Source organism: Plectropomus leopardus, chromosome 20, assembly GCF_026936395.1.
Source record: "Plectropomus leopardus strain MGB_pleo_1.0 chromosome 20, ASM2693639v1, whole genome shotgun sequence".
Lineage (NCBI taxonomy): Eukaryota > Metazoa > Chordata > Actinopteri > Perciformes > Serranidae > Plectropomus > Plectropomus leopardus.
Genome location: NC_142195.1, coordinates 24,988,661 through 25,015,056, shown reverse-complemented (window position 1 = coordinate 25,015,056; position 26,396 = coordinate 24,988,661). Strand labels below are relative to the sequence as shown.

The 26,396-nt window shown below is 38.3% G+C and overlaps 1 protein-coding gene across 1 annotated transcript in view; it reads right to left on the bottom strand.

Annotated features, from left to right (window-relative positions):
- npr2 (natriuretic peptide receptor 2) overlaps positions 1 to 26,396 on the bottom strand; it is a 71,955-nt gene that overhangs the window by 41,977 nt on the left and 3,582 nt on the right. Inside the window, exons 2-7 of the mRNA XM_042508869.2 lie at positions 13,516 to 13,697; positions 9,415 to 9,528; positions 8,856 to 8,991; positions 6,906 to 7,000; positions 3,233 to 3,368; positions 1,795 to 1,879 (exon numbers count right to left, since the gene is read on the bottom strand). Of these exons, the coding sequence (XP_042364803.1) occupies positions 1,795 to 1,879; positions 3,233 to 3,368; positions 6,906 to 7,000; positions 8,856 to 8,991; positions 9,415 to 9,528; positions 13,516 to 13,697 (748 nt within the window). The remainder of the gene's footprint in view (positions 1 to 1,794; positions 1,880 to 3,232; positions 3,369 to 6,905; positions 7,001 to 8,855; positions 8,992 to 9,414; positions 9,529 to 13,515; positions 13,698 to 26,396) is intronic.

Below are 26,396 nucleotides of genomic sequence, written 5' to 3'. Positions count from 1 at the left end.
ATATTTTGAAGCACAGTGTCTCAAACTATATCCGTACTGTTATATGAGACTAAAAATTGTCTTAGATTTTGGATATAGTAATATCTAGAATGTCTACTCTCATCTTAAATTGTAATTATTTTGATTTATTTTGACTGTATTGTTTTAAATGCTTTAAATAGGTTAAATAATTGTATTAATCTTCTTGTTGTTCACATTTACTTGTATTTTTGTGTGATGTATTTTTCTCGACGTCATTATAAATGAGAGCTAAATAAAGATTGAACGAATGTAGTAGTGTATTCAAACCTTCAAAAACTTATCAAAAATATTGTAAAATATTGATTTTCTCCATATGCCAAGTCCTACATAGTACTACAGCAGATTGCATGTACCATGTAATTTCAAACACAAGCATGTTGGGACCAAAACTTTCTGAAACCCCCCCCCAGCTTCAATCTTATGGTTACAACATCTGGTGCCTGCTGCAAAAATCACAATTTTCAGTAGGTTGCAGCACATCACTGCAGCTCTCTGCGAGCCCTGTAAACCATCTCTGCAGAGCTCTGCGTACACTTTTCCGCAGATGTATACATTGGGCATTAGGATTCAAAATCAGTACAATATCAAATACAACACAAACTATATAAAGCTTTTAAACATTCTTTAATGTCACATTTTTATCAGATTTTAACTGTATAGTATCTTAATTACTTGAATTAAACTAAAAATGGCAACCATATTTTCAGTTTTGGCAACCCGAATCTTATGCCAGCACTTTTTAAAAGTTATTATTGAGCCCTGTCAAGTCAAGTTAAGTCAATGTTTTCTTTATAGCACAAAAATTTGCCCAAAGAGCTTTACAATCTAATTTTTTAAATATTTTTTTTACTTTAATCGGCTTTATGATAGAGCAGATGCAAAACAACAGGGAAGGGGGCAGAGTGAGAGGGAATGACATGCAGCAAACGTCTGCAGGCCGGGTTCAAACCCAGGCCACTCCACCACCGGAGCTTCGCCATCTTAGCAATACATGACACCTTTTATCCTGCGATCCTCAGTTTGAATATGGTAAAACTCCAAAAAATCCTTAAACTTGGAAAAAGAGTAAGAAACATGAGGTGCTTCTTCTTTCAAGAATTTCTAGAAATGCGACTGTCAGTATCTATCACATAAACACTCGACTCTATCACATTTGAAACAGTTGCTCTGCATTAAAAGCAAATTAAAAAGTTTCTTTACCCCAGAGGCAGATTTACAAAATATTTATATTTCTGCAGTGTAAGAAACACAGCCTTGTTTTCAAGATGAAACCAAACATCCTTGCGCTCCTCTAATAGGATTTTGAAAACCAAAAGACTCACAACAACGCACAAACAAACGTGTAATCCTTTGACAGAAGCACAAACATAACCTTGGCTGATCATTTCCATCTTGACCTCAGCGGTGTGTGAATTATTAAAGTAGGTGGCATTTAGCTTTACTCCAGCGCAAAGAAAACAAACTTAATGAACACACTAATGATCATTAAGTGAGAATAGCAGCGAGGGTTGTTCTAGGCCAGTATATGAGCTCACTTGGCAGCTTTAACACACTTCACCGCTGCTTTAATGCCGTCACCTGCTGAGCTGTTGCCGTGGCAACAATTGTGTAAATACCACAGTGGCACCTATAGCAGCATGACCCATAAATTCTGTTTCAGACACACATCTATCTCTCGCTCTCTCTCTCTCAATCTCTCAATCTCTGCATTTCTGCCGTTTGGGCTAAAAGCAGCACAGACAGGAAGCGTCGGCTCGGTGCAATCAAACTCACCTGTAAATGAGGAAACTGGAGATCCCAAAAATGATGAGTGCTAAGCCGGATCCCACAGCAACAATACCCAGAACTGGCAGATGACCTGGAAACAGGAGAAGAAACGATCCCACACTTAGTTGCCTCTCATGTGTTCAACAGATGTCCACATTCATATGTTTGAAAAGAGAAAAAGAAAAGCACTGTGCTGTGTTTTTCACAGCTGTGACCTCCTGACGTTCAGCTGCACTGCTTTAGCAATCTGTCGACCGCAAAAATACCAGCAACAATTTCACACAATTACACAGCTCTGACATTCCTGATATTACGCCCTAATGGAGACTAATTGAACCACCTGCTGTAAATCACAGGATAAGATGATATTCATCATTAGGAGGAAGATAATTTCAGACACTAATAACAGAAGAGCATGTTTCATTTCACTGCATTCAAGAAACAGTGAATGGATGATATGTAACCAGCAATTAAATCTATAATATTCAGCAGATTCCATAGAAACAGAATGAGAGTAGAACAGACATTACCACTCAAATCAACGCAGCAGGAGAGTCAGAGCGGTGGTTGTTTTTCTGTGTTTGTGTTTCTCTTAAAATGATGACGAGATGAGAAGGTTGATTTCAACTGCAGGATTTGCGCAGCCAGGACACAACTAAGTACAACTGCAGTGCACTGGTCTTCTCTGTGTCTTTGCTCTGTAGATGAGACTCTGACACTTTGTTGTTTAACTGTAAATCGTCAATATATTTAATCAAATCCCTGAACATTCATTGTCCTTGGTGCTGAAAGTGACACTGCAGAAGGCGCCACCCAGGCTCTCAACTCTGCAAATTATTTGCGGATGGCTTCAGATTTGTGTGACAGAATCAGATTTATGACTCCTCCACTCATTATCCCGACTTCACACCAAAATACATTTATAATTGCAGCAGTTTTCCTCCTCAGTTTATCATCTGTGACATATCCCTCTGAAACTGTCACTCTGTTCATGCAGCAAAGGCCATTTCCAGCACTTTTCACACTGCTTGTTATTCAAGCAAACATTACACTTCTACATTTGCTCTTTCACTTCATTGAGGGAGAGATTTGAGATAAAATTGAGGAAAAACAACACATTTATCATCAAAGCGTTGATGAAAATATCAGAGCGAGATGAGAGTGATAATATAAACAAAACATTAGTGCACTGTAATATCCATCTGATGAACGATTCAATCTTGCTCTAAGTCAAGAGAAATATTCTGCCATTAAATGTGCGATAATGCCGTGCATGAGCTTCATTGTCATAAATCTTTTCACGCAATTTTCCTGAAATTCATGTTCATTAGTTGACCTTATGTAGCTTGTTTCTAGAAAATACTTCAGAAACAGGTTTATCAGCCGTAACTGTGAAAAGAGTGTTAAGTGTGTTGTTACGATGAATGAGGCAGAGTTGTCATACCGTCATTGCAGGAGGGGTCGTCTGTGGAAAACACACAGGGGGGGTTATCCAGTGGTGGACCCCCGTTGGGCCAGTGGATTTTCTCTGTCTGGGACCAAATTATGTCTTTGGTGGTTCCATTGTAGTAAGCAACAATCTGCAAACACAGAAGGAAATACACATTTAAATGGATAAAAATAAAGATACTTGCAGCCTGATGTCAGCTCACTTCACCATGTTTCCATCAGTGCAATGAAAAAAAATGATCCTGTATGTTGATATAATGAAACAATGTGACAATAAATCTAATGCAATCTGAAAAATAATGACTTGCTGATCTCACAATAATGACAAAGTTTCTCAAAATAATAAGAAACTTTCTCAAATCAACAACAAAGTTTCTCGAGCAAATGGAAAAGGGTCTCAAAATAATGACTTTAAAATGATGATAAATAATCATTCAATGATTGTTTTAATTATTAATTAAATAATATTAATTCTAATTTTAGAATCTCAAAATAACAGGAAACTTCCTCACAATAAACACTTTGTATCTCAAAAAAATAGAAACTTTCCAAAATCTTGACTTAGTATCTCAGAATAATGAGTTAAATAATGACACCCTTTTTCATAATATTAGGTTAGTATCTCAAAAATATTTAAACTTTGTCAAAACAATGACCTATGTGCTAAATAAATCAAATCAAAGCAACTAACACATTCAAGTTAATCAAGATTTATTTTTTGGAAACTGATTAGCATTTAGTCGACAAGCACATCTGCAGTCTCTTTCATGCCTCTTATACCAACGCAGTGAGCAGCTTGTGTGTGAGCTTTATTTTGACGGTACATCTGTTGTCCTGCTGTGAAACACGACTCCTGTGTTTCTAACTAGCCGGAGGGGTTTTTATGTTTTCCACCCATGCTCCCAGCAGGTTGCGTCGTCTCTGCTAAAACCTTAAAGGCCGTCACCCCTACAGAGGGTCATCAAAACAATGCAGAATGTGATGGGTGAAGGGGCAGAGGGGGGAGCGGCGTCTGAAATAGCTGCACTAGGGGCTATGTTTACTACACTGCCAAAAAAAACAAAAAAAAAACAAGCTCATCTTGTGTTCACTCTGGAAACCTCTAATGCCTTCAAGTCTGCAAGCTGAGATGGACAGTTTTGCTTATTAACTCTGCCCCTAAAAAATGGCATTGAGAGTGCATAGAGGAATACATAAAATATGCAAATATGGAAAAAATGGAATATATGTGGCGATATTGGAGTTCACTTTCGGGGAAAAAAAACAAAGATAACAAACAATGCAGAAAATGTAAAAACAACTCAACACAACAACGACTCCATTAAACTAATTTGCCTGAGTCATTTTGACATTTTATTACATTCAGAAGATGGAGATCCTGAAAGCTGAAACCGACCTGTGATGTTTTCAACCAGGCTGGTGCCGGCTACTCGGGTCAATCGGCCATACAAATGGACCAATTAAAAGCCGGGGATAAATGAGACCAGGAAGTCACGCTGACAGCCTCTGAGGGCCGCTATGAAATTCTAACTGAAGTCAAATCGAGCTAACCCACTTCTCCTACCCTTAGAGGAAAAAAAAAAAACACTTGAGCAGTTCACTACAGTGTTTGCAGAGCGCAACATACACAAATATTTTCATCGGACTGTGAGGGAAGTTTGAGGTTTTATGCATCTTATCATTAGAGAAGTCACGACCCCGAAATATGTCCCAGATAGTAATATCCATTTGCTCTCAATGCGTCCACAAGCAAACACGAGCAAAGAGTTTTTAAACTATTGCACTGAAAAGAACTCAGAGAAAATGCTCATTAGAGTGATAAGAGACACATGTGTAAAACCTCTCCATGCTGGGACTAAAAATGATTCAAGTATAAGTTTTACAGTTTATATCAATACGTTTTTTTTTGTAGATGACATGTTTTATGATTCTACAGCTGCATTTATAAGCACACTTTTTCTGAAACTTTGATATCAATCTTGAAGATTTCGGGTCAACTGTTAACATCGGATGTCCTCTAACACTATCTGGTGTTTACATGCTGAAGCCAAACTAACAGCTAAAATGGATATTTATTATCTGCGCAGCCCAGTATTTGATTATATGATGAGTAAAAAAAAAATACAAAAATGCATATTTTCTAAAGAACGGTATCACAAAAATGGGTCTGGTTGTGAAAACTCTGGTAACTCTGGTATAAGCACTCACACTGTGAAAATTGAGTAATAATAATAACATGGTAAGCAAGAAAAAGTCCCTCCTCATTTGCTTATCAGCCCAGTCCATGCCCAGCAAACATGTCTCTGTGCCAAACGAGCTTTTAAACTGCTGAAGCTCCCTGCGACAATCTGTGTAAAAACCCCCGGGTGCATTGTTCCACTCGCTCATTACAGTCCAAACACAGGTTTCATAAAAGACACATGTAAATTGCATATTTTCTATTTTTCCATCATTTTCCTGCAAAATGGTCCAGAATATGCACAATGTAGCATTCATGAAAATAAAATCCAGTAAAGCGTCAGCAGAAATTTTGTTTCATTCAGGCAGCCTGGTCTCACTCCCAGAACGGACACAAAATGCACTCTGAAGTGTCCGTATGAGACACACAGGACCATCAACCAACTCTGAAATAGACCTATCTGTGTCATTATTAGACGTACAGAGCAACAGATGTATTATGAAGAGAAAGAAAGTCTGCTTAAGACAGTTGGGAGTGGGAATGGACAGGTCCAACAAGCACAGGACATTTACCCAGCAGACAGGTGTTTGTGTCCCGTGTGAAACTAAAAGTCTGTATTGAGTTACTTCAACCTATCAGTCGTTAGGTCACATAAGTCTGCTGACATGAATAATGTCAACCACATCTTTTCCTAACCATAACCTTTTGTTGCATAAACCAAAAAGCCAAACCGCTGTGTCAAGATACAACGCTAAAGGCTGCCCAAGTGTGAAGATATGATGGCTACGGATGAGCTCACGTTGATTCAGCTGACCCCCCCGTTCTTCACCTTAGGCCACTTTTAGAGGCGATCAGCCCTGCTAAAAACAGAAAATTCATTCCTTTGCATTTAAGAAAAAAAACATTGTGAAAACTATCTTCTTGTATACAGATCCACAAAAACAACCAATATCAGCCCAAAATACTGCAGTATGCACGCCAAGCCAGTAGTTGGCGGTGTAACTTTGTAATGACACACCATAGAGAAACACCACGCCCAACGTGCAACCTTGAAATCACCGTTCTCACAGGATCCACAAATTGCCCATTTTTCAGAAAATTACATTCTGGAACCCAGTTTTGAAAGTTTGCTTTTTCAGGCTCCCAAAACTCCATTGTGTGAATGCAAGGCCAAATCGAAACATTTCATGCAAGCGTTGCCATGTAAAATGGCCCCTTAGTTCTAGCCTATCAAATATCAGAGTTTATTTTTGACTCTTAGACTTCTATTATTTTCATATCAATTCCCTCCAAACATCAAAACCAGTGAAAACTTTGTCTTTCATGCAAAAACATTGCTCACCACGGTAGAAAATTATTATCTATTTACATTGCATAAAAGACTTAAAGGAATAGTACGTATCAAAATGTCACTTCAGTCATTTGCTACCCCCCGCACACATAATACACACAGCGAATTATGGCCAGTAACGGAAAAAGCATTGCTTACCCCATACTCTCCGGTCTCCTGGTTGGTCATCGCCCACAGGTTCACGTCTATATCCCTGGCATTTTTGTGGTCTGTGGTAACGAGTCCCGTAACTCCTATAAACATAAATAATATCATATTAAGGGTAAACATCATATACAGTACTTAAACAAAATGAAAAGTGTTCATACATCTGTTCCCATTCAAATGTGTAAGGTTCATCGTCATTTTTAAGTGTTTGTGTCATTTTACTATGCATACTTCATTTTATCACTTTATAGTATACACAGTGTGCATTCTTCTCGTCTCTAACTACTAATCATGGTAAAAAAAAAAAAAAGGTTGAAAAATCGTTGTAACGTGACCTCTATTAGAAATTATTTGAAAAAGCTGTTGCTTCTGTAAAGTCAGGTTACATTGTCAAAACATCCACAATAATAAAGTGAAAGTTTCCATCATTATTTTCAACACAGGCCCTTTTCCCCTTGTTTTTTTCCCATCATGCTGAGCAAAACAGCCCTCATCAGCCCTTTTAATCTGAAACAACATCCCATTGTTCTGCTTCTTCCAATATGATGTGAACGCAGATTTGGCAGCGGGCAAAGTAAACAAGGAAGTGTGTGAGCACCAACATCAGATGGAATACATACTGGTGTGTTAAATGATAACTGTTCAATAACACTATTGTGTTGAAGATTATATATTTTATCACATTTTGGCTTCAATAGAGCTTTCTAATAACAGTCCGCTGCGTTGGTCACTGAGCGTCACTGCATGTTTATTGGAGAGCTTTGTTTGTCTCTTTTATCTGAAAGGCAGCCACAGCCTTATGGCAAAATGACGCCTGAATTTACTATATTTAACAATAATATCAAGCTCACATTTTGGCATGAGGTCACATTCATGCATATCTGTGTGGAATCGGTGTGGCACACAAATCGAAAAAAAACAAAACAAAACACGGTGTGCGTAAAACAGCAAAAAAATAAAACAGGCAAACTTTTGTCTCTGAAAATCATAGACAGTTTAAAATAATGGATGTAGCCACCACAATGTCACTCATTTACTTTCTGGATCCTGTTTTTAAGCCTCAAGTTTGGCATTTTGTCTACAGTTATCTTGGATCTTTTGGAGCCGGAAGTGACTTTAATTGGACAAAAGGGGAGCTAACACTAGCAGCTAGATTAGTTGGCACAGTGCATTTACAGCTATGATTAACTGTGATAATGCTAATGCTTATTTCCAGGCTTAAAACCATTAAAACAAAATGTTTTTACTAAAAAACTAAACATCCGAGTCCTTAGAGGGTCTTTCAGTTCAACTAAATGCTGAAAAATACTTTTTTGGGCAATGAAAATGTAAAATTCATGAATTAAAAACATACTAGAATAGCTACAGCTATGGCTAAGTCTTTACTACGGGAACCTGGAGTTATGTTTTAATTTCTAACTTGATGCTGATACTCAGAAAAATTAGGAGGCATACAAAATACAAATATTTTCAATAAAAATAAAAGCAAAACATATAATAAAATCAATGACAACAATATTTTTGATTTGCCTCAGGTAGTTCAAAAAAGTCCCCAATAACAACAATATTTTTAGGCTGTCTGAGATATTGCCTCTGACTCTGCACTATGGTGCATATTGTCATTGCTGATTGAATAGAGTTGGTAAAATAAGTTAATAGTGTTTCTGTCTAGTTGCAGGTTGACGTTTCTCTGCTTCAGTGTGGGAATTTGAGAAAAATCTAACTTTTCAGACACAAATATTTATGTTAATTTTTGAACACAATGGACACAATTATGGACGGACAGAGCTGTCAATATTGGCTGCTTAGCTCGCACATTTACGTTCGTAATTCCATTACTATTGACTATGCAGACTGACCCGCTATTGCAGCAAGCTTCAAGTGGCCATTCAAGGAATTGCAGTTTTTGGCACTTTCGCAAAACATATAACAATTGCTCACCCCAGAATCGACGGTTCTGCGTCCTCATAGTGATGTTAATACCGTCGTTTTGGGCTCCACCATCTGCCAGTGTCTCATCCAAGGCCATTGCGTACAGCACGAAACCGTCATAGAAGCTGCCGGCGATGTAGTCCATCTGCAAGGAGGGAGAAATAAATTAAAAGAGCCAGCAAAAATGACATTTTGTGAAATACCACAGCTGCCATTAAAGACCTAAATGATGGAATTAAAGAAAAATTTAAGAGAAGGAAATCCCTATTCTTCAGTCAGCATGTAAAAGCCTGCTTCTAAATGATAAGATTTTGGCCAAATATCAACAAACACACTAAAGGATCATTCTTTTGGAAAAAAATACAGTTTAATGTGATTTTGTGAGACACCGTACTTGCCTGGGATCAAAGCAGTAATGAAAGGAAAAGTATTAATTGCTAAGATCACTGTCAACATCATTCAACATTAACTGCTACCAATTACTCAGCACAGTTGGGATTTTTCTGCACAGAATATAATAAAAGATTAACGAGGTTGTGATGCTGTTTTTTTATAGGCTGTAACTCACCAGTGAGGGTTCCAAATGCACACCGAAATCCCTGTGAGCTCTGGCATGGAGTTTCCTCTGGAAGTCTTTGTACTCTGGATTATCAGGAGGCCGGTACGTTATGACGAAAACAGACTGGAGGAGACACAGAGAGGGAAAAACATTAACAAATATCCAATGTGTTAGACTGAACAAGACACTGAATAACACAAAAACACATTTTTATGAGTGTTTTTTTATCCAAACTGTAATATAAAACAGTTATGTAGCAGTTTATATAGTCTTGTTAAAATATTAAGTATTAAAATGATTGTAAAAGTAGGCTATATAACGGTTGACATGCTGCTCTGTTTCGCTTTTAGTCGTCAATAATGCTAAAAATCCCTGTCTCTTGCTCAGGCTGTGATCATTTTAATTTTTAGCATATCAAAAACCAAAATGCATTAGGCATGGTCAGTTAAACATTTGTTTTTGTGGTTGAGGGTCACAAGCTGCTAAATGAGCGAGCAGCTAACTGGCTTTAGCAATTTAATAATGTAAAATAATTGTTTATTATAGTATATAATAGTGTTACAGCAGCAAAGGGATATCAAAGCAGGTATGTACAAGATAAATAAAGCAGAAGAACAATATAAATAATGTAAAAATGACACAAAACTCAAAAGTTAAAAAACATATTAACACCAATTTACATATTGCACATGGAAATAATACTCAAATTGCACATTGTTATAATGAAATTGCACAGGTTTGAAGTACACTTGTGAATTACTAAAATTACTTTGTCATATTTCTGCAGTCATCAGTTTCAAAACCACTCAAATTTCTCTGTCAAATTTAATTTTCCAACAAGATTTACTGGGGTTTTCTTGAAATTAGTGTAAATGAAAATGAAAAATAAAATAAACATCATGATAAATACATTAATAATATATGATAAAATATAATATAGAATACTGTGGTTACGTCAGCATGCAGTCTAACTGAGGCTGTAATAAACAATCTTGTCCTAATTTTAAAATAGAGCGATACTGTGGTCAACAACAATACTGTTGCTGTGATACAACAGGCAAATGTATCCGATAAGTGATGATTATGTTTATGATTATGATTATGATTATGTCTAATTCTACAAAATATTTACAACAGGTTGATATATATTAAATACTACATTGACAAACACATTTTTCAACCGTTTTAATGTTCGATTTATGATTTTCACATCAAATATTACTTGAAAATACTTGTTATGATGATGATGATGATGATGATGATGATGATGATGATGATGATGATGATTATTCGTCAAAACTAGTCTAAAGATGAGCAGAGACCTCTTAATTATGAACAAAGTGGAAACCTTGTTCTCTTCATGATATTTCAATGACCTCCAAATAAGTGGAAACACTCATCATTTTCAAATTTAAGGCAAAACTGGGAACAAAGGGGAGCTTGATTAAAAAACCTGCCATTGTTAGATGTGACCAAAACGATCGGTGGTCCTAAAATGACAGACTGAGAGTAAATAAACAACTTATTTAGCCAGACATTTCAGTCCAACTGTTTGCCTCAAGTGACCTTTGTTTGCGTCGATCGATTGCTGCTATCCCCAAAAAACAAGTTTTAGACATTTCTGGGAAATCCTCTAGCTTTTGAACTGAAAAACTCTTAATCGTTTTTCATGTTACAACAGCTATTTGAGCCCCACCACATATTTCCACAAGTAATTATTGCAATTAAGGAAGCATGTTGCCATAATGAGCCCTGTTATGACTTGTAGACAAATTAATGCCTTGCGTGATCTTAAAAAACGGAAGCCAAAATTTTGTCCTGCAGCCAAGGTTAGGAAATGTGCAGACAAACAGAACTCACTGTGTGTGATGCTAAAACTGTTTAATACCAGTTCCTGGTTTCACATTACTTAACTTGAAATCTTGAAAGTGTGTGGGCTGGTTAAAGTCAATTCTTGAAGATTTTTTCAGTTAAAATATAAAAAAAATTTAAGTGCACATAAAATAAGTGAATTTGTCCAACCTTTATCACAGGTTAAGATTACTTGATTAATAGTAGTTTGACTAAAATTTGACTAAGGCTCAGCCAAGGTGCCAGGAGAAATGTTGGCATTGCACGTTTCTGCAAACCACATATACGTTACATTTATACATTTCAGTATCATATCAATGCCTCTGAAGTGACATATTTCTGATAACATGTCTATGAGCTTACTTTGTCAACAAGAGATAAAGTGGATGATGGATGGCTGCAAAGCTGCAGGTAACAGTTCGAACCCACAAGAAACAGAAGCGCTCGTTTTTAGCGAGACATCTTTGGCATTTCCAGTCGTGATTTTGCGACCAAAAAAAGGTGTTTTAAACCCAAACATGATCAACACCCGCATTTGGTGGCACAGAAGTCGATGGAAAAACAGGGATGAGTTTCTGAAAAGCATCTGTGGCTCAAATGCTGCTGAGAAAAGCTGCAAAGGGTCGGCAAACAGCAGGGATTGGTGGCTCAAACAATGCTTGGACATGGTACAAAGCGTTGGAAAAACACACCCAGGAAGGGTGGCTCAAATGCCACTTGGAAACCCTGCAACTGTCAGTAAACATCCAGGATTGGTAGCTCTAATGCCACTGGGAAACGCAATGAAGAGTTGGTAAAAACACCCTAGTTCAGTGGTTCAAACACTACTTGGAAACACTGCGATGGGCTGGTTAACACCCAGGATCAGCGCCTCAAATGTCAGAGAACGGTCAGTAAAACAGGTAGGTGAAATGACCAAGCATCATTGACTCAATTGCTGCTGGGAAATGCTGCGAAGGGTCGGTAAACACCCGTAATTTGTGTCTCAAATACCACTGTAATGGCACAAGGGTTTGTAGAAACAACCAGGATGGCTGAAATGCTGCTGGGAAACTGAAAGTAACTGAAGGGAGTTTGTATTTTCCAAATAACAGGACTTTGTAGCAATGGGCGTTTGCTTTTTGGGCAAACAGTGTGTCAGAGAAAAGGGGTTTCTGTCTAATTGGACATTTTTTAGACAATTTTGTCTTCAAAACTGTAGGCCATCAAAGTTTCAAAATATCTACTACATAATAACACACGGATGTTGCACATCCGCAGTTTGCAGAAAATGCAGAATGCCAACACTTATTCTGCTGATTGGATTGCTTTTGCAGTTAGCTAATAACATATTTCAAAAGTACAAATATTAAGAGAGGGTATAAAAGGTGGAGATGTGTGAATTATGCATTAACACTAAATCACCTTAAAACCTACAAATGAAAAGAAAAGGAAGACATAAATTTACATGCAATTATTAAGTTAATGTTTCATCTTTATTTGCATTTTAAACAAAGTCCATTATGACAGAAATTGCCACAATCAATCTAATATTATGCAAGATTTTTATACAAAGAGCTGCTCTTCATCCAAACTTTGCGAACACTAAATTAAAGAGAATTAAGAGAAGCTAGTGTGACATTTAAGGAGATAAATTAGAAGAGCGGCACATCTGTGCCCACTCTCTTATGTCTCAGTGCACTGATTTGAAGGGCTAAATGGCTTCCTGTGAAGCCCCCCCCCCCCAATTCATTAATGTCAAGCAAGAATTTCAAGCCTTAATGTGGTTGAAAGAATTGAGGGGTCCTTGTCCTTCGGGAGACTCGATTTGCCCACCCATTGGCAGAAATGACGTCACCTCCTAACATCATCAGTTGGAGTGCACATATGTGTCTGTCATTACCAGGAAAGCTTTGATTTGTTTTAAGAAACTACTTGGACTCATCTGATTCTGAACTGTCACTTTTCTGCTGAATTTGAGGACTTTATTCTGTGTTACTCAATAAGTACGGTCTGATAAAGATTATGGGATTTAGAGAGAAAATGAACAGAGACTGAGAATAAAATATGCGTTGTCAGAGACCTCCGTTTCTCATGCCAAATGGTGGTTTTGGTCTTGTCTTATTTCCTGCCTCCCATTACAAAGTGGGTGCAACTGTGACAGTCGAAATTCAATAAATCTACAAGGAATCTGAACACAGTCTCAGTTTATCAGATGCATGGCTGTTGCTACACATCGTTTATGTGTATGTATATATGTGTGCTGTGTGTTCGTCGTACCTTGAAGACCTTGATGAGATTGCTCCAGTCAGAGTCGGCGCTCTGCCATGGTTTGCGATCCACCAAGCTCTCCGCAAACACATCCAGATAGAAAATGGCGTAGTTCTCTGGGTCCTGTATCTCGCTCTGAAACAGCTTCATGATGTTCAGGAAAGTCTCCAGGGGCCCGCAGATGTACACGACTGCAACACAACAACAATCAAAACATCATATTTTATCAAACATGGTCGAGAGTCTGTGGGTTCAAGGAGGATTTTTCTTCATTCACAGTGAAAACAGCCAAAGGATGGAAAAGGATTCAAGAAAAACAAAAGCATTAGTCCTTTTAACAAATGCCAAAAAACATCATTGTATTCCAGTTAAAGGCCCAGTGTGTAGGATGTTAAATATTAAACGTATTTTTAAATTAAATATATTTTCATAATTATGTGTTTTCATTAGTGTATAATCAACTAAAACTAAGTGGGTAACCTGCATTTTTTTCTCTTCTCTCTGATTCTTACACTTGAGATAATCATTTTAACAAGTTTATTTGTGTTGGAAACAGGTGAAAAAGGACATTTGGGTCTTATTTAACGACAGAAATTGCTTAAAAACAGTGGTGGTACTCACTATAGATGACACAGGCGGCTGCCTAGAGTGCCATCTTTTTTCTTTTTTTTAAGATTATTTTTCTGTCTTTTTAGCTTTATTGGACAGGACAGTATTTTGAGTTAAAGGGGGAGAGAGAGAGGATGACAAGCAGCAAAGGGCCAAAGTAGAAATCGAACCCGTCGCCGCTGCAGCAAGGACATTGCCTTTGTACATGGGGCGCCCACTCTACTAGGTATGCTACTGGGTGCCCCCAATTTTTGACATAAAAAGAAACTGACCTAATGAAACCACCCAAACCATATGATCCAACGATCATATGGTTTGGGTGGTTTGGGCATCGGATCAGGATGCCTCTTGGGCGCCTCCCACTGGGACACGTCCTACAAGAAGGCGTTGCTGGGGAGAGGGACGCCTGGAGTGCTCTGCTTAGCCTGTTGCCCCTGCAACCCGGCCTTGGATAAGCGGACGAAAATCAATGGACGGATCTTATGCTCATGTTTAGTTTGTTGCAGGATTACCACCTCTAGTCTCTGCAATGCAGTTCACCTGGAGGCTAAATTATGCTCCTTTTAAATACAAAAATAGATACATTCATCTCAAACATTGCAAAAGTCACTCCATGTCTTCCATGCATTCTTTATGAAAACAGAGTCAAAAGGTTCATACAGCATTCATGCAGCGTTGTACACCATTATCTAAAATTCATCGACGTCTGCTATGGTCATATCTCACTTGAACTACACTACACTGCCTCAACGATCTCTGGTGGTACTGCTCCGTTTCGTCCGTAAGCTCACAGAAAACATACACAAATACGGGTGTAAAGAACACCAAGTACAGGCAGAAGGGTCTGTCCATCTGCAACACTTATCACAGTCATAACATGCTAAAGCCTTGATGGGTATGGTGGAGTGGAGTGTATGTAGAGATCATTAAAGTAAGAGAAAATGAAAAGCCAAAAGTCATCTAGGGTGCAGTATGAAAAAAAGGAGCGCAAAAGTTTGAAAATGTGCAAATTTGCACATACTGTGATATTGTTTATTAATTAATGTTAACAATCTAAGTTGTTTATTTGTGTTGATTTCTCATTAGACTTTGTTCGCCAAATGGTCCGGCCCTGCTTGGTAAGATGGATCTTTTTTTGCAGTGTGCTAAGTTAAAGTGTTAAATTTCACATGCTCTCAGTGCAAAGTCAAGGGCCAAATTTACACTACAGGACTTCACACACTGCTCTGAATTTTTGTCTACATCTGAGTTTTTTTGGCCACCTGTTTATTTTTAGTTTCAACAGTCAGCCATATTTGATTATTTACATTCAAAACAAGCTGTAAGCATTCATGAATAAATGCCAGATGTAAGGCTGTGCAGAGCCAGTGCACCATCTGCAACAGGCACAAACAAGACAGAATTTAACTGAGGCTGGAGAGCAGGAGGTGGGCTTGAAACCCACTGAAGCAGTAGGAGGAGCAGGTAGCACGTGGGCAGGGCTTTACTAGCCTTTTTGCTCATAGATACACTCCTTGATTTTGTTGCTGCTCACCTAAATCCCCAAATTTCCCTTCAGCTTGCTCTGTGTTGATGTTTTGACCCTCAGCTGTTGAGTTCCAAAAACATCCACAGCGAGCTGGGAGGAAAGTTCAGGGAGATCAGTGACTTCTTCTGGTTAAAATACCCTAATTTTGTGTTATGTGCATGGTGCTGTTTACATTTAGACCTAACAGCGTATATTGTGGCTATACTTGCTTCTTTGTGTGTCTGTTAAAACTAGAGTCGAGTGCCATATTTTCACATGAAATCAACAGCATAAAATAAGGAGTGGGAAACACTTGGATAGAGAAATACAACACCCAGCCAGACATTTTGGTCCAAATATTTGATCCGGTCAATATGCTTGCTGCTATCACAAAAATCAGTTTTAGACATTTCTGAGAAATTCTGCTCTTTTGCTCTACATAGAGTTCAACTTTTCCAATGTTTAATTCAAACGCAGATGTGAAGGTTTGTAGATCTTCTGCAACATATGCAAAAAAGAAAAAAAAAATCCATCACAGGCAGGAAAAGGAGCAAAAATGGAGACAAAAATCATTCAAAGATGCGGGTGAACAGTGGTTCTGAGGATGTCTCACAGTTAGCCCGTTCAACAAATGCCCCAAAAACATCAAATTATTCCATTTAAGGTCCAGAGTGTAGGACAAATTGGCAGAAATTGAATGTATTTTCATAACTATGTGTTTTTGTTTTGCATTACATGGAACGTAATCAATGGATTAATACTGTGACTATTTCAATACACAACCCGACACAGAAAGCAGGGAAAAAAGCACTTGGACTTTTTTAGATGAAACGCAAACAGTTTGTAAACGGCAAAGCTTGTGATGTTTATTTTTCTACTTTGAGTCCCAACACTTAGGAAAACTGTTTTTTACAGAGCTCTGTATTAGCTCTGTATTGCTGTGTGTGTTATTTCAGTAAAAATCTGAGATTCAATTTTCCTTTTGTTTTACTTTTGTCTTTATGCCCCATCACTATTATTAAATTCAAGTGACATCCTTGCAGCACAAGTATTCTTATAGCCCAGGTTGTCCTGAAAACAATGCTGTTTATAGCTTGACTGTGCATTTCAGGCTTGATGTTAAACAAGCTTTATTAGAAAATAAATCTAAAAATGGTTAAGAGCTCAGAGCGTTACAGATTCCATGACTTTTCCAGGCCTGGAAAATGTGACTACAGAATTCTATTGCTTTTCCAGGTTCCCCATGACCGTGGGAACCCTGTAATACAAACACTTTTCAGTCTGCATCAAAGAAGCATTCAGTTTCAACACCAAACGCCTACTGAATAAAAAGTTGGACATTTTGACTTTTAACTCAATGAGCAGCTTTTGCTCAAAGACACTGCAACACTTCATAGTTTGCTGCAGCAGGAATCAAACTCAAGACCTCTGTTACAGGCTCTGACAGCGCGTCTACCCACTGCCTTCACCCTGCCACCTACACCCTCCTGCTGTTGAGTCATGAATAATAAAAAAAAACGTAGCATTATTTCCATTCGCAGCGTATGTCAGGGCTGCTGCTGCCAGCTGCGAGGCAGTCCTCCCAGTTAGCAGACATTTCCTCATGTGTTAGACCAAAGTCGGCTGCTGCTTAGACCCCAACTCTCAACTCTTCCAACATGGTTCACCATGCCAAGGAGTCCTGCTGTCTCCTGGATCGCTCCCAAAATAAATGCGCTACACTGCCGGGGGAAAAAGTCCTCCTGTGTTGTAGCAGTTGTAGAGTATATAGACCTGCCGAGGCTTCACCTCACACAAAAGCACATTAAATTGTTTGGTACAAGTTGTTCCACTTCACAGACTCCAGGATGGTAATCAGCTCTGCTCCTGCTCGGCTCTTTACGCCGCAGAAAATATCCTTCTTATATAATTTGGCTTCTTATTAAGTCCCATATTCATATTTTCATAACACTTGTTTGTTTGAAGAATTTTACATAATCAAGTGCTATTTTTACCACCACTATGGATTCAGTGTTTTCAGTACTGGTTGTTTTATGTCTGATTTGGTAAAAAATGTCAAAAACTTGCTGACAGAACTCTACAGTTGAGCCAAAGAACAAGCCATTTGGTTTTGATGAAGATCCAGGATTTTAAAAACGATTTCTCAACATTGCAAAATAGCACATTTGCGATTTTCTCATGAACTACTGCACTTTTAAAAACTGGCACATACTGTACATGCTGTGATTTTCTCATGCTGAACCTACAAATTAAAAGTTTTAAACATCTTCTACAAATAAAAGAACACAAAAAAAACAGATAGAGATGACAGATGTGTGAGCTCTCTAAGTGCTTTCTCCTCGATAACAAAGCAGTCTGCCATGTTTCAAGATAATGACAGTCCAAAACTGTGCCAAGAGGAACAATGTGATAAAACATAGAATTATCTCACCTCAAGAAAAATAACTCCTGGGAGCTGAATAACAGATAATACAAGTGGTTAAGGGAGATGTTTTTCAGCTTTCCATACTTGTTTTTTTTGAAGATAAACACATTGTGCAGATAAAATAATTCTTCTTATTCAAACTTGTTTCTGAACGCTGTTATAATTCTTGTGGATATATATTACCTCCCCATTTTTGATACTTTTTAAACACATTGTTCCTCTTAACTCGCTTGGTCAGTGGCCTTACGTGTCAAACTATAGGCAGGTTTCCATTAACCCTCAAATTGTGCAAATTTAAATTGCGAATATAAAATATGCCTAATGGAAACACGTCAGTTTAAAGAAAAATGCCATTTATCGCAAAAACGTTTTAACGCTCATTTCAGGCAATTCGTAAAAGCCATATTAAAATAAAATACATACAAACTGCCATTTAAACACTTTTTTTTGCTTTTATAAGCCACACAATGCTATGGCTTTACACTACAAGATGCATCACATAACTCTTCAAAAGTTGAGCGGATCATCCAGAAGTTTTGAATCCACAATTCCTCTGTGACATTGTGGACTATCAGCTCGCAGAAATCCCTCATACATGACCGCTTCCATGTATAAGGGGCTCGCCTTTCCATTATAGCTCGCATAACACGCATGGCCTTCTACTGGAAATAATGACGGCTGGTGCGATGTCTGCAGTAGTTAAATAATTGCTAATGTTTTGAACATCCATCACCATGCTTCTTGGAACGTTATCTTGAGAGGAGAGGTGCATGACATTGCGAGGACAAGCTTTAATTGTGAAGCACTCACAGAAAAATGAATGTAAAATTAGCACCGTCCGTGCTAACCCAGCCAAAATAAAGTTTTCACAGTGTGCAAACTTCACTCAGTCATTTGGTACAGCAACACGTTGTAGTCTTGCAACAAGTCCTTCCTTCATGAATGTGATAATGTCCATGTTTAACCTCTTCAACACACTCTACATGGACAAAACTTTAGAAGCTCTTTAATGTTTAACACAACAGCAGCCGCACAAACTATCACAAAATGATCACAGATGACCAACTTGATTCAACACCTCTAATGAAGCTGCTGGAAGAAGGACTGCTTCTAGACTCAAAAGACTTACAAAGAAGATCTCCCTAAATAATCACATACAAGTGCACAAACAGAAAGCAATTACTGCGCTCGACGTGTTTTTATCGCCTCCTCGATTGGATTTTCTAACGTGACTCTGTGACATGTTTGTCTTCTGCGAATCTTTTTCCTCCAGCTCTTTGTTTCTTCACGCTCTAATCTGTCTGTGGGGCTCTTGCAACTCTTATGAAATAGACAACGTAATGCTTTGCCTCTGGAAACATTTGTTTGCAGAGAAAATTTAGCAAAACAAAATCTGTGAAAACAACGCGTAGCCAATCAAACCGTCTGCCATTGTTGCATCCTGGGAGTGTTTTCAGAGGAAACAGGATGATTGTGATTGCACATCGGCACTACCTGAGCGTCTCTGTGAAGAGACACTCTTTTCATCACTCACTGGGAGCTATTCTTCCTCTCATACAGCGAAATTTTCCCTTTTGTGTGGACTGAAAAGCATCGAGGCCAGAGTGTCACTGGGCAATGTGATGGGAGCTGGAATATATTCACAGTGTTCAGAAAACTGCTTTTGTCTCACACTGCGCCAGAGATAGAGGAGGGTCTCCGAACCTTTTCTTCAAGGGTCGGGCAGCGACACAGATTTTTTTTCTGTTCATGTTTTTAGATATCTGTAACTAAGATTTCTGCCTCCACCCCAAAATGATACTCCATCCACAGAATATACTCTGAAATCAGGTTTCCTGCAGATTAAGGCAAGACGGATTAAAAAGTTTTTAAGACGCTATTTAGTTTTTAAGACACCAAGTTTTTAAAATGCCATTTTTATAATCTAAGAATGGCAATTTTAAATTGGCCCAAATGTTTATCATAACGTATAACGTGACTTTTTTTGTACAGTGAAAAAAACAGCCCTTTTTAGAGTGGAACACATTTAAACTATGACCATATTATATTATCATAAAAGTATCTATTTGGTTTACTAACAGAGGTGGGAAATATCTGACATTTATGTCAGATTTTCTGGGCAATTTTGTGTTTCTCAATCTGCATGTGAGATTTCACTGTCTGGAGCTCAAGAAAAGAAATTAATTTTTTTAACAAAAAAAAGAATTTTACCATTTATTTGTTTTACAATGCAACATCAGAAAAAAAGATTATTACTTCCCATATCTGAGCATTTTCAAGACTTTCGAAAGTTTAATTTAAGTCAAAGTAATACCAATTAAGGCCCTAATTTTAGATGAATGGGTTCCAAAACTTTTAAGGATACATGGAAACCCTGGAAAAGTTTTTATATGAACTATGTCTTTGGTAAAAGCAGTTTCAGTGAAGACTGTGAGAGTGTGATGACAGAGTGTCATTATGAAAATGAAAGTTTACAGAACTGGAGACAATGAGATAGTAATGAGATGGATTTTCAGATCAGCCGAAAGGTTGCATTCTCACTTACACGATGAGAAAACGCTTTAGACTTCAAGTCTAAAATGGATTGTGGTATCGACCTCAACAGTGACTTTCCGAAATGTCGAAATTTTGGAGATTTTGAAAACAGTGGTATTCTATGAGTTAAGCCACGGCTGGACTAACAGTTAGGGGACTACATAAGAAAAATTGATTTTTAAGCCATTACCTAAAATCCACGTTGTCAAGGATACGTAACCTGCTGTGATTGGGGGCCACTTTTGCAAAATGACAGGAGGCCAGGGGCCAGTCGCAGCAGCCCCATACATGTTTCTAGGATTTTAGGACAATTCTAGGATTTTGGAATGTTTCTAGATTTTTGGGACATTTGTATGATTTAAGGACATTTCTAGGGTTTAAGGATATTTCACTGATTTTGGACTTTATGGATTTTTGGTACATCTGTAGGATTTTAGGATGTTTCTAGAATTTCAGGATATCATTTTAGGACATTTGTGGGAATTTAGACATTTCATGGATTTTAGGATATTTCTATGAATTTAGACATTGCTGGATTTTAGGGCATTGCGGACTTAGCTCAGACCTCTGTGTGTGTGTGTGTGTGTGTGTGTGTGTGTGTGTGTGTGTGTGTGTGTGTGTGTGTGTGTGTGTGTGTCGGGGGGGGCTCCTTTATTGGCACTTTTTTAGTAAACAAGCTCTATTTTGATGCTTTTAATTCCCAACATCAATCACTTTATTTTTATTGTGGATTAGAAAATGTTTGGGGGGCCACCTGGCACCTTATCAGGGGCCAGATTTGGCCCACATGCTGTAAGTTGAGTATCACTGCACTATGTCTTATACCATGTCATTACCAAATTAAATCCATTTAATAGGAGAGATTCACATGTTTAAAGTGTATCTCATTAAAACACTCACTTATTCATATGTAAATTTAAAGAGTTACTGGTCGCTGTAAAACCTAAAGTTACTGTCATTTTCGAGAAAATTGTCCTCGTTTTGAGTGCTCAAACAGTGTCTCCTTGCCAAGTTCAAGTACTGAATATTATCCCACGATTCCAGAAATACAAAAGTTATTTCTGGAAGTGGACTTCGCTGTGTCAATCTCATTCATGATTATCCCCATTATTGTGCCAATTTTTCTGTTGTCATTTTTCAGGCTTAGGAACAAGACGTCCTCAATCTTAATCTTGCCTTCAAAGGTTTTACTGGCTTGACTGTTTTTAGGACCTCTTGAGGCCTGGTTCCAGGGGTGGCAGTGTCTGTTGTTCTACATTGGATGGACTGCCATAAAATTTTATTGTGCCCAGAGGATCAATCCATCCACTACTGATCCCTCAACTTTACCTCCAGCGCCACCCAAATTTCTGTTTTTGCACGAAGAACATTTACAAGTTTTTAACGGTTTGTTGCGAAATTTGGTGCAGATATCCAAAGTTCATGGAAGACAACATGTAATGCCTTATACATTTAAACCTGATGATGCTGCGCTGAAAAGTCAACAATTTCTCCGTTTATAAGCAAACACAAAGCAAAGCAAACTTTGCGTAAATGTTGCTTTCACCCTAAACTGAGACGATGAACATGGTAAACATGTTAGTATTATCACTTCAAGCATTATTGCACAATAGATGTATAATATCTTGATACTGAAACCCCAAAAAGGCACCTATTCAAGCAAATGAAACTTCCAACTTCCGTGTTTACATGACTTATAGACTTTGCATTGTGGTGACGTCACGGATTTCTGAATCACTTTTCGTGGCTTGAGGAAGCTTTTACATATAAAACCTGTCGTGTTTCAAAATTTATAATAGAAAGAGCCATTATTGATCATGTCTGCAGTTAAAGGTGTCCTGTCACAGTTTTTTTAGACATCCCTTTTATCATGGTGGCCTAAGGGAAAATGCTTTTTGGGATGCAGGGGGATTTTTTTTGGAATACGGCAAATGGCCACTGGAAACAATTGGAAGCAAGGCTAAGTGGGACTCCTGGAAGGATCCATTTTTTCATATAGGAGCACAAGTAATCCTGGAGGGGAAAATAAGTTACCATATGGCCTGTATATGGTCCAAACGATGCAAATGATCCCGGTATAAAGCCAAACTTTTTTGGCTTCATGCGCCACTAAGCAACTTTCACCGCAATGAATGGAGCCTCGCCACCAATTCTGTATCCATGTCTCTTTATACATCCATAGCACTGCTTCACAGAGCTGCTAACATGGCTGTAGACTCTTAATCATATTAAATTAACACATCACCAGAGCGTTTTGGCAGTGATTTGAAAGCCTGCACCCTTAATAAGACAAGGGCACAAAATTACAGTCATAATAATGCAGAGCCTGCCTGAGTTGATATTGTACTGGTGCACATTCCCTGACAAATGTGCAATTAATCAAACTACCATGAAACATTGACATGCAGAGTGCAGGGAGAGACTTTTGGAGCCCCAGGAGTCTAGGTGTTTAGTAATGAACGTATCTAATGTTGAATGCAGAATCAGAATCTAAGATGTAAAGTACTTCCAGCTGTCAGAAGCAGTGGAGGTATACTAGAAAGTCTCACACATGGGAAAACACTCAAGTACGTTTCCTGAAAATCTGAGTGAGTGAATTTGGGTGCATTCCACATCTGCATTTTCCAGGTATTAAAATGAGGAATTTGGGGAATTAGATGAGGTGGTGGGAAGGGTGTTCAATGCTGCAATAGCACGCAATTACTTGGTTAGCTGTCAAAGCTCCAGTGATGTGTGGGTTCACATTAAAAGCCCCGGTTTTTCCTCTCCCACCTCAGCTCGCCGTTTGAACCCAGTCGGCAGTCGGGTGACATTACAGAGCTGATAGCCCGGAGGTTATCTGCTGGGATAAAAGTGAGCTGAATGCCGAGCCAGGACAAGCCCTGACAAAACCATTAGCTTCCGTGACCTCCAGCTCACTGCGGTAGCTCCATAATTCATTCGGGAATGAGGAGGGAGAGGGGAGTGTTTGGCTGCTTGCACCTTTCACCTCTTTCCCTTATTGCCGCACCGCCCTTTAATTACCTTTACACTGTGTTTATTCCATTATTTGTTGATGTTGTTACTGTAACAACAGATTGTTTTAAACTTTTGTTTGTTTCCCTGTGCCAGAAACCACAATATTCAAAGATTTACTGGTTGGAAGCAAACTTTGCTCTGAGATGTTGAGCTGATGCCAAACCTGATTCCCTTTAAACGCTCCCCAGAGTTTAGGAAGATCATATTTTGCAACACACCAATGGCCTGTATCAGGATCAGCAATGCATTTCTGAATATTAATTCTAGAGAGCACAAGCATTCAAATTTGAGAGAAAAACAAAATTAACATATTTGTGTGTAAAGAAGCAAAGTAGGGGAGCAGATTTTCTCAAATTTCTCAAAATTGCACTTTTTTTTTACATAACTTTCATCTGATAGTGGCAATTATTGGCTTTCCATGTTGGAATACATCAACTTTGGAAATATATCAATCATGTAATGACACAATTTGAAGACACAGTAACTTTAAACATTATGTAAAGTATTTCAGAGAACTATCTGAACCTGGAGAGGAGCCAACATGTTCTCCAAACTTAAGGACAAAATGCGTCATTTGGAATTTCCCACTAAACAAAACAAACAAAAAAAAAAACTCAGGCAAGTGTTTTGACGTTCCTGACAGCAGGAAGCTTTTGTTTGTGAGTTCCTTCCAAAATTGTCACGTATTACCATAAACAAATGTTAAAATTAGTGTGTCTGATGTGACTGCTGTGGGTAACGTTTAGTTAAAATTAGGCACAAAACTGATAATACAGTGTTTTCTTGAGTAAAGAGGGGCAGGTATAACCCCTGACTGCTCTGAAAGCATGGAAATCCCCAGAATTTGACTATTTTATTGATCCTTATCTTCTCTTTGGGGGATTTTCATTCTTGTAGGCGCCACTGCTGGTTTACCTTTACTTTAGTAAAATCTGAGGGAAAGACTTACTTGCATGTATTTTACGCAATACTTCTTGGATTAAAGCAGCTGTTCCATTGCTGCAAACAATTTTCTAATTCAAAGCAGCATTTAGAAATACAGATACAATTTTTTAGAAAGGCTTTCTTTATAAACAGGTTTGAGTGGTAACTAATGGCTTTATTAGTGTTTAAAAAACACACTTGGGCTCAGAGACCACAAATCATCAAACATGTTCGTTCACACTGATGCCATGCTGCATTAATTTTGTTAGATTACACATGCAACCTGACTTGCTGCTGATGAACTTCCCACATGCACTGCACTTTGCTGTCACCCTTTTCTTTTGCAAAGTACAGCCTCACTTTTAAGCGTTTTCCACGGGCCATCTTTCACACTGTGACTGCTGCTGTGATGCGATCGTCATGCACTCGAGCTCTCCAGCTTGCTGTTTTGTTGATGTGACTTAACAGGTCCTGACTCCTGACAGATGAAAAAAGTTCCTGGAAGGTAGCCAAATAAGTCACGGCCTTGCAGATACATGTAGCCTTTGTTTGCATTATTATTTTTTTTTTGTCACGTTTAGGAACCAATAAACAGAACTGAAATGTATTTTTCATCACAGATATCAGCTACTTTGTATTAAGTACTCGGTTCTTATTTGGAAGCAAGTTTTGGTTCCCAACCCTCCTATTCTCGCTGAAACAACAGTGACAGTTAGCTAAAAACATCCCACATTTGGGCACAACAGGACGGCTGAAAACAGCCATTGGAAGCCAAAAAACACCCATGTTTGGAGGTTAAAAAGCCCCTGGAAAAACAGCAACGTTTCCAGCACATAACTTACTCTCAAACTAAAAACCTATGTTTCTACTTTTCTGTTCTTGTATGGCTCAAAAAAGGACAAAAAACAATATTTTAATTAGCAAGATTAACAATTGCTGTTTTCTTCTCCTTGAACAAAGCTGTTTTCCCCATAGATATACTGGCTGCTGGATTGTACTTCAACATTGCCGCCATATCGGAGAGGGAAAAACCACCATAAGAACCCATTACTAAAGCAGATAGTTACAACTATCGGAGGCAGGTAGGGAATAGGAATCTGTCATTTTTTACACTTTGCTTCAGCAGTTAATGATGCACTTGGTCAATTCATCAGCTCTGGTATTCTTAGCTGATCTCTGTCTCTGCTCAAACACATGTTCAGCTGCACGAGCCATAATCCAGCCTCTCAGTCACACAATTAACTTTTCACAACAGCAGTAATGATGAAGTCAGCCTCACAATGTTTCCAGTTAATTAAACTTAAAGCGAGAACAGTGACAAGTGATTTAACAGCCACTCTGCTGTGTGATTTACGCCTCATCAACACCACAGCTGTGATCTCCGTTCATTGAAAACAAAATAAATGTTTTGCAACTTGATCAAATATTTCAAAATTAATTCTATTAACCATTTAGTTCCCCTCCTTTTGTTACTCTTCAATTAGCTTTCAGGGTTGAAAATCATCTCGTGCTACATTGTTGACAGCGTATATTCTGTATCATGTTGCTTCAGCAATTCCCTCACATTTAGCCTGACATATCTGATATGTTTGGAAGGCATCTCAACTAGAATTTAGAGAGTAAACCTGTGCAGACTGGAATAAACTTTTCCTTTTTGTTATAAGTGAATAAACAGCAGCAGCAAGAATGCAAAGCAACGCACACAAGACATGTTTAGGCTGAGAGGGCACCCTTTCAGTCACAAGCTCTGCGTCGCTCTCTGTCTTTACAGAGCGCAGGTGGTGGTCATCCTGCAGGCAATAAACCAGCAGACAGCCCACAGTCTAAGCATTCCTCTGTAATAACTCTGGAATTAAAAGGCTTTTCCCTACG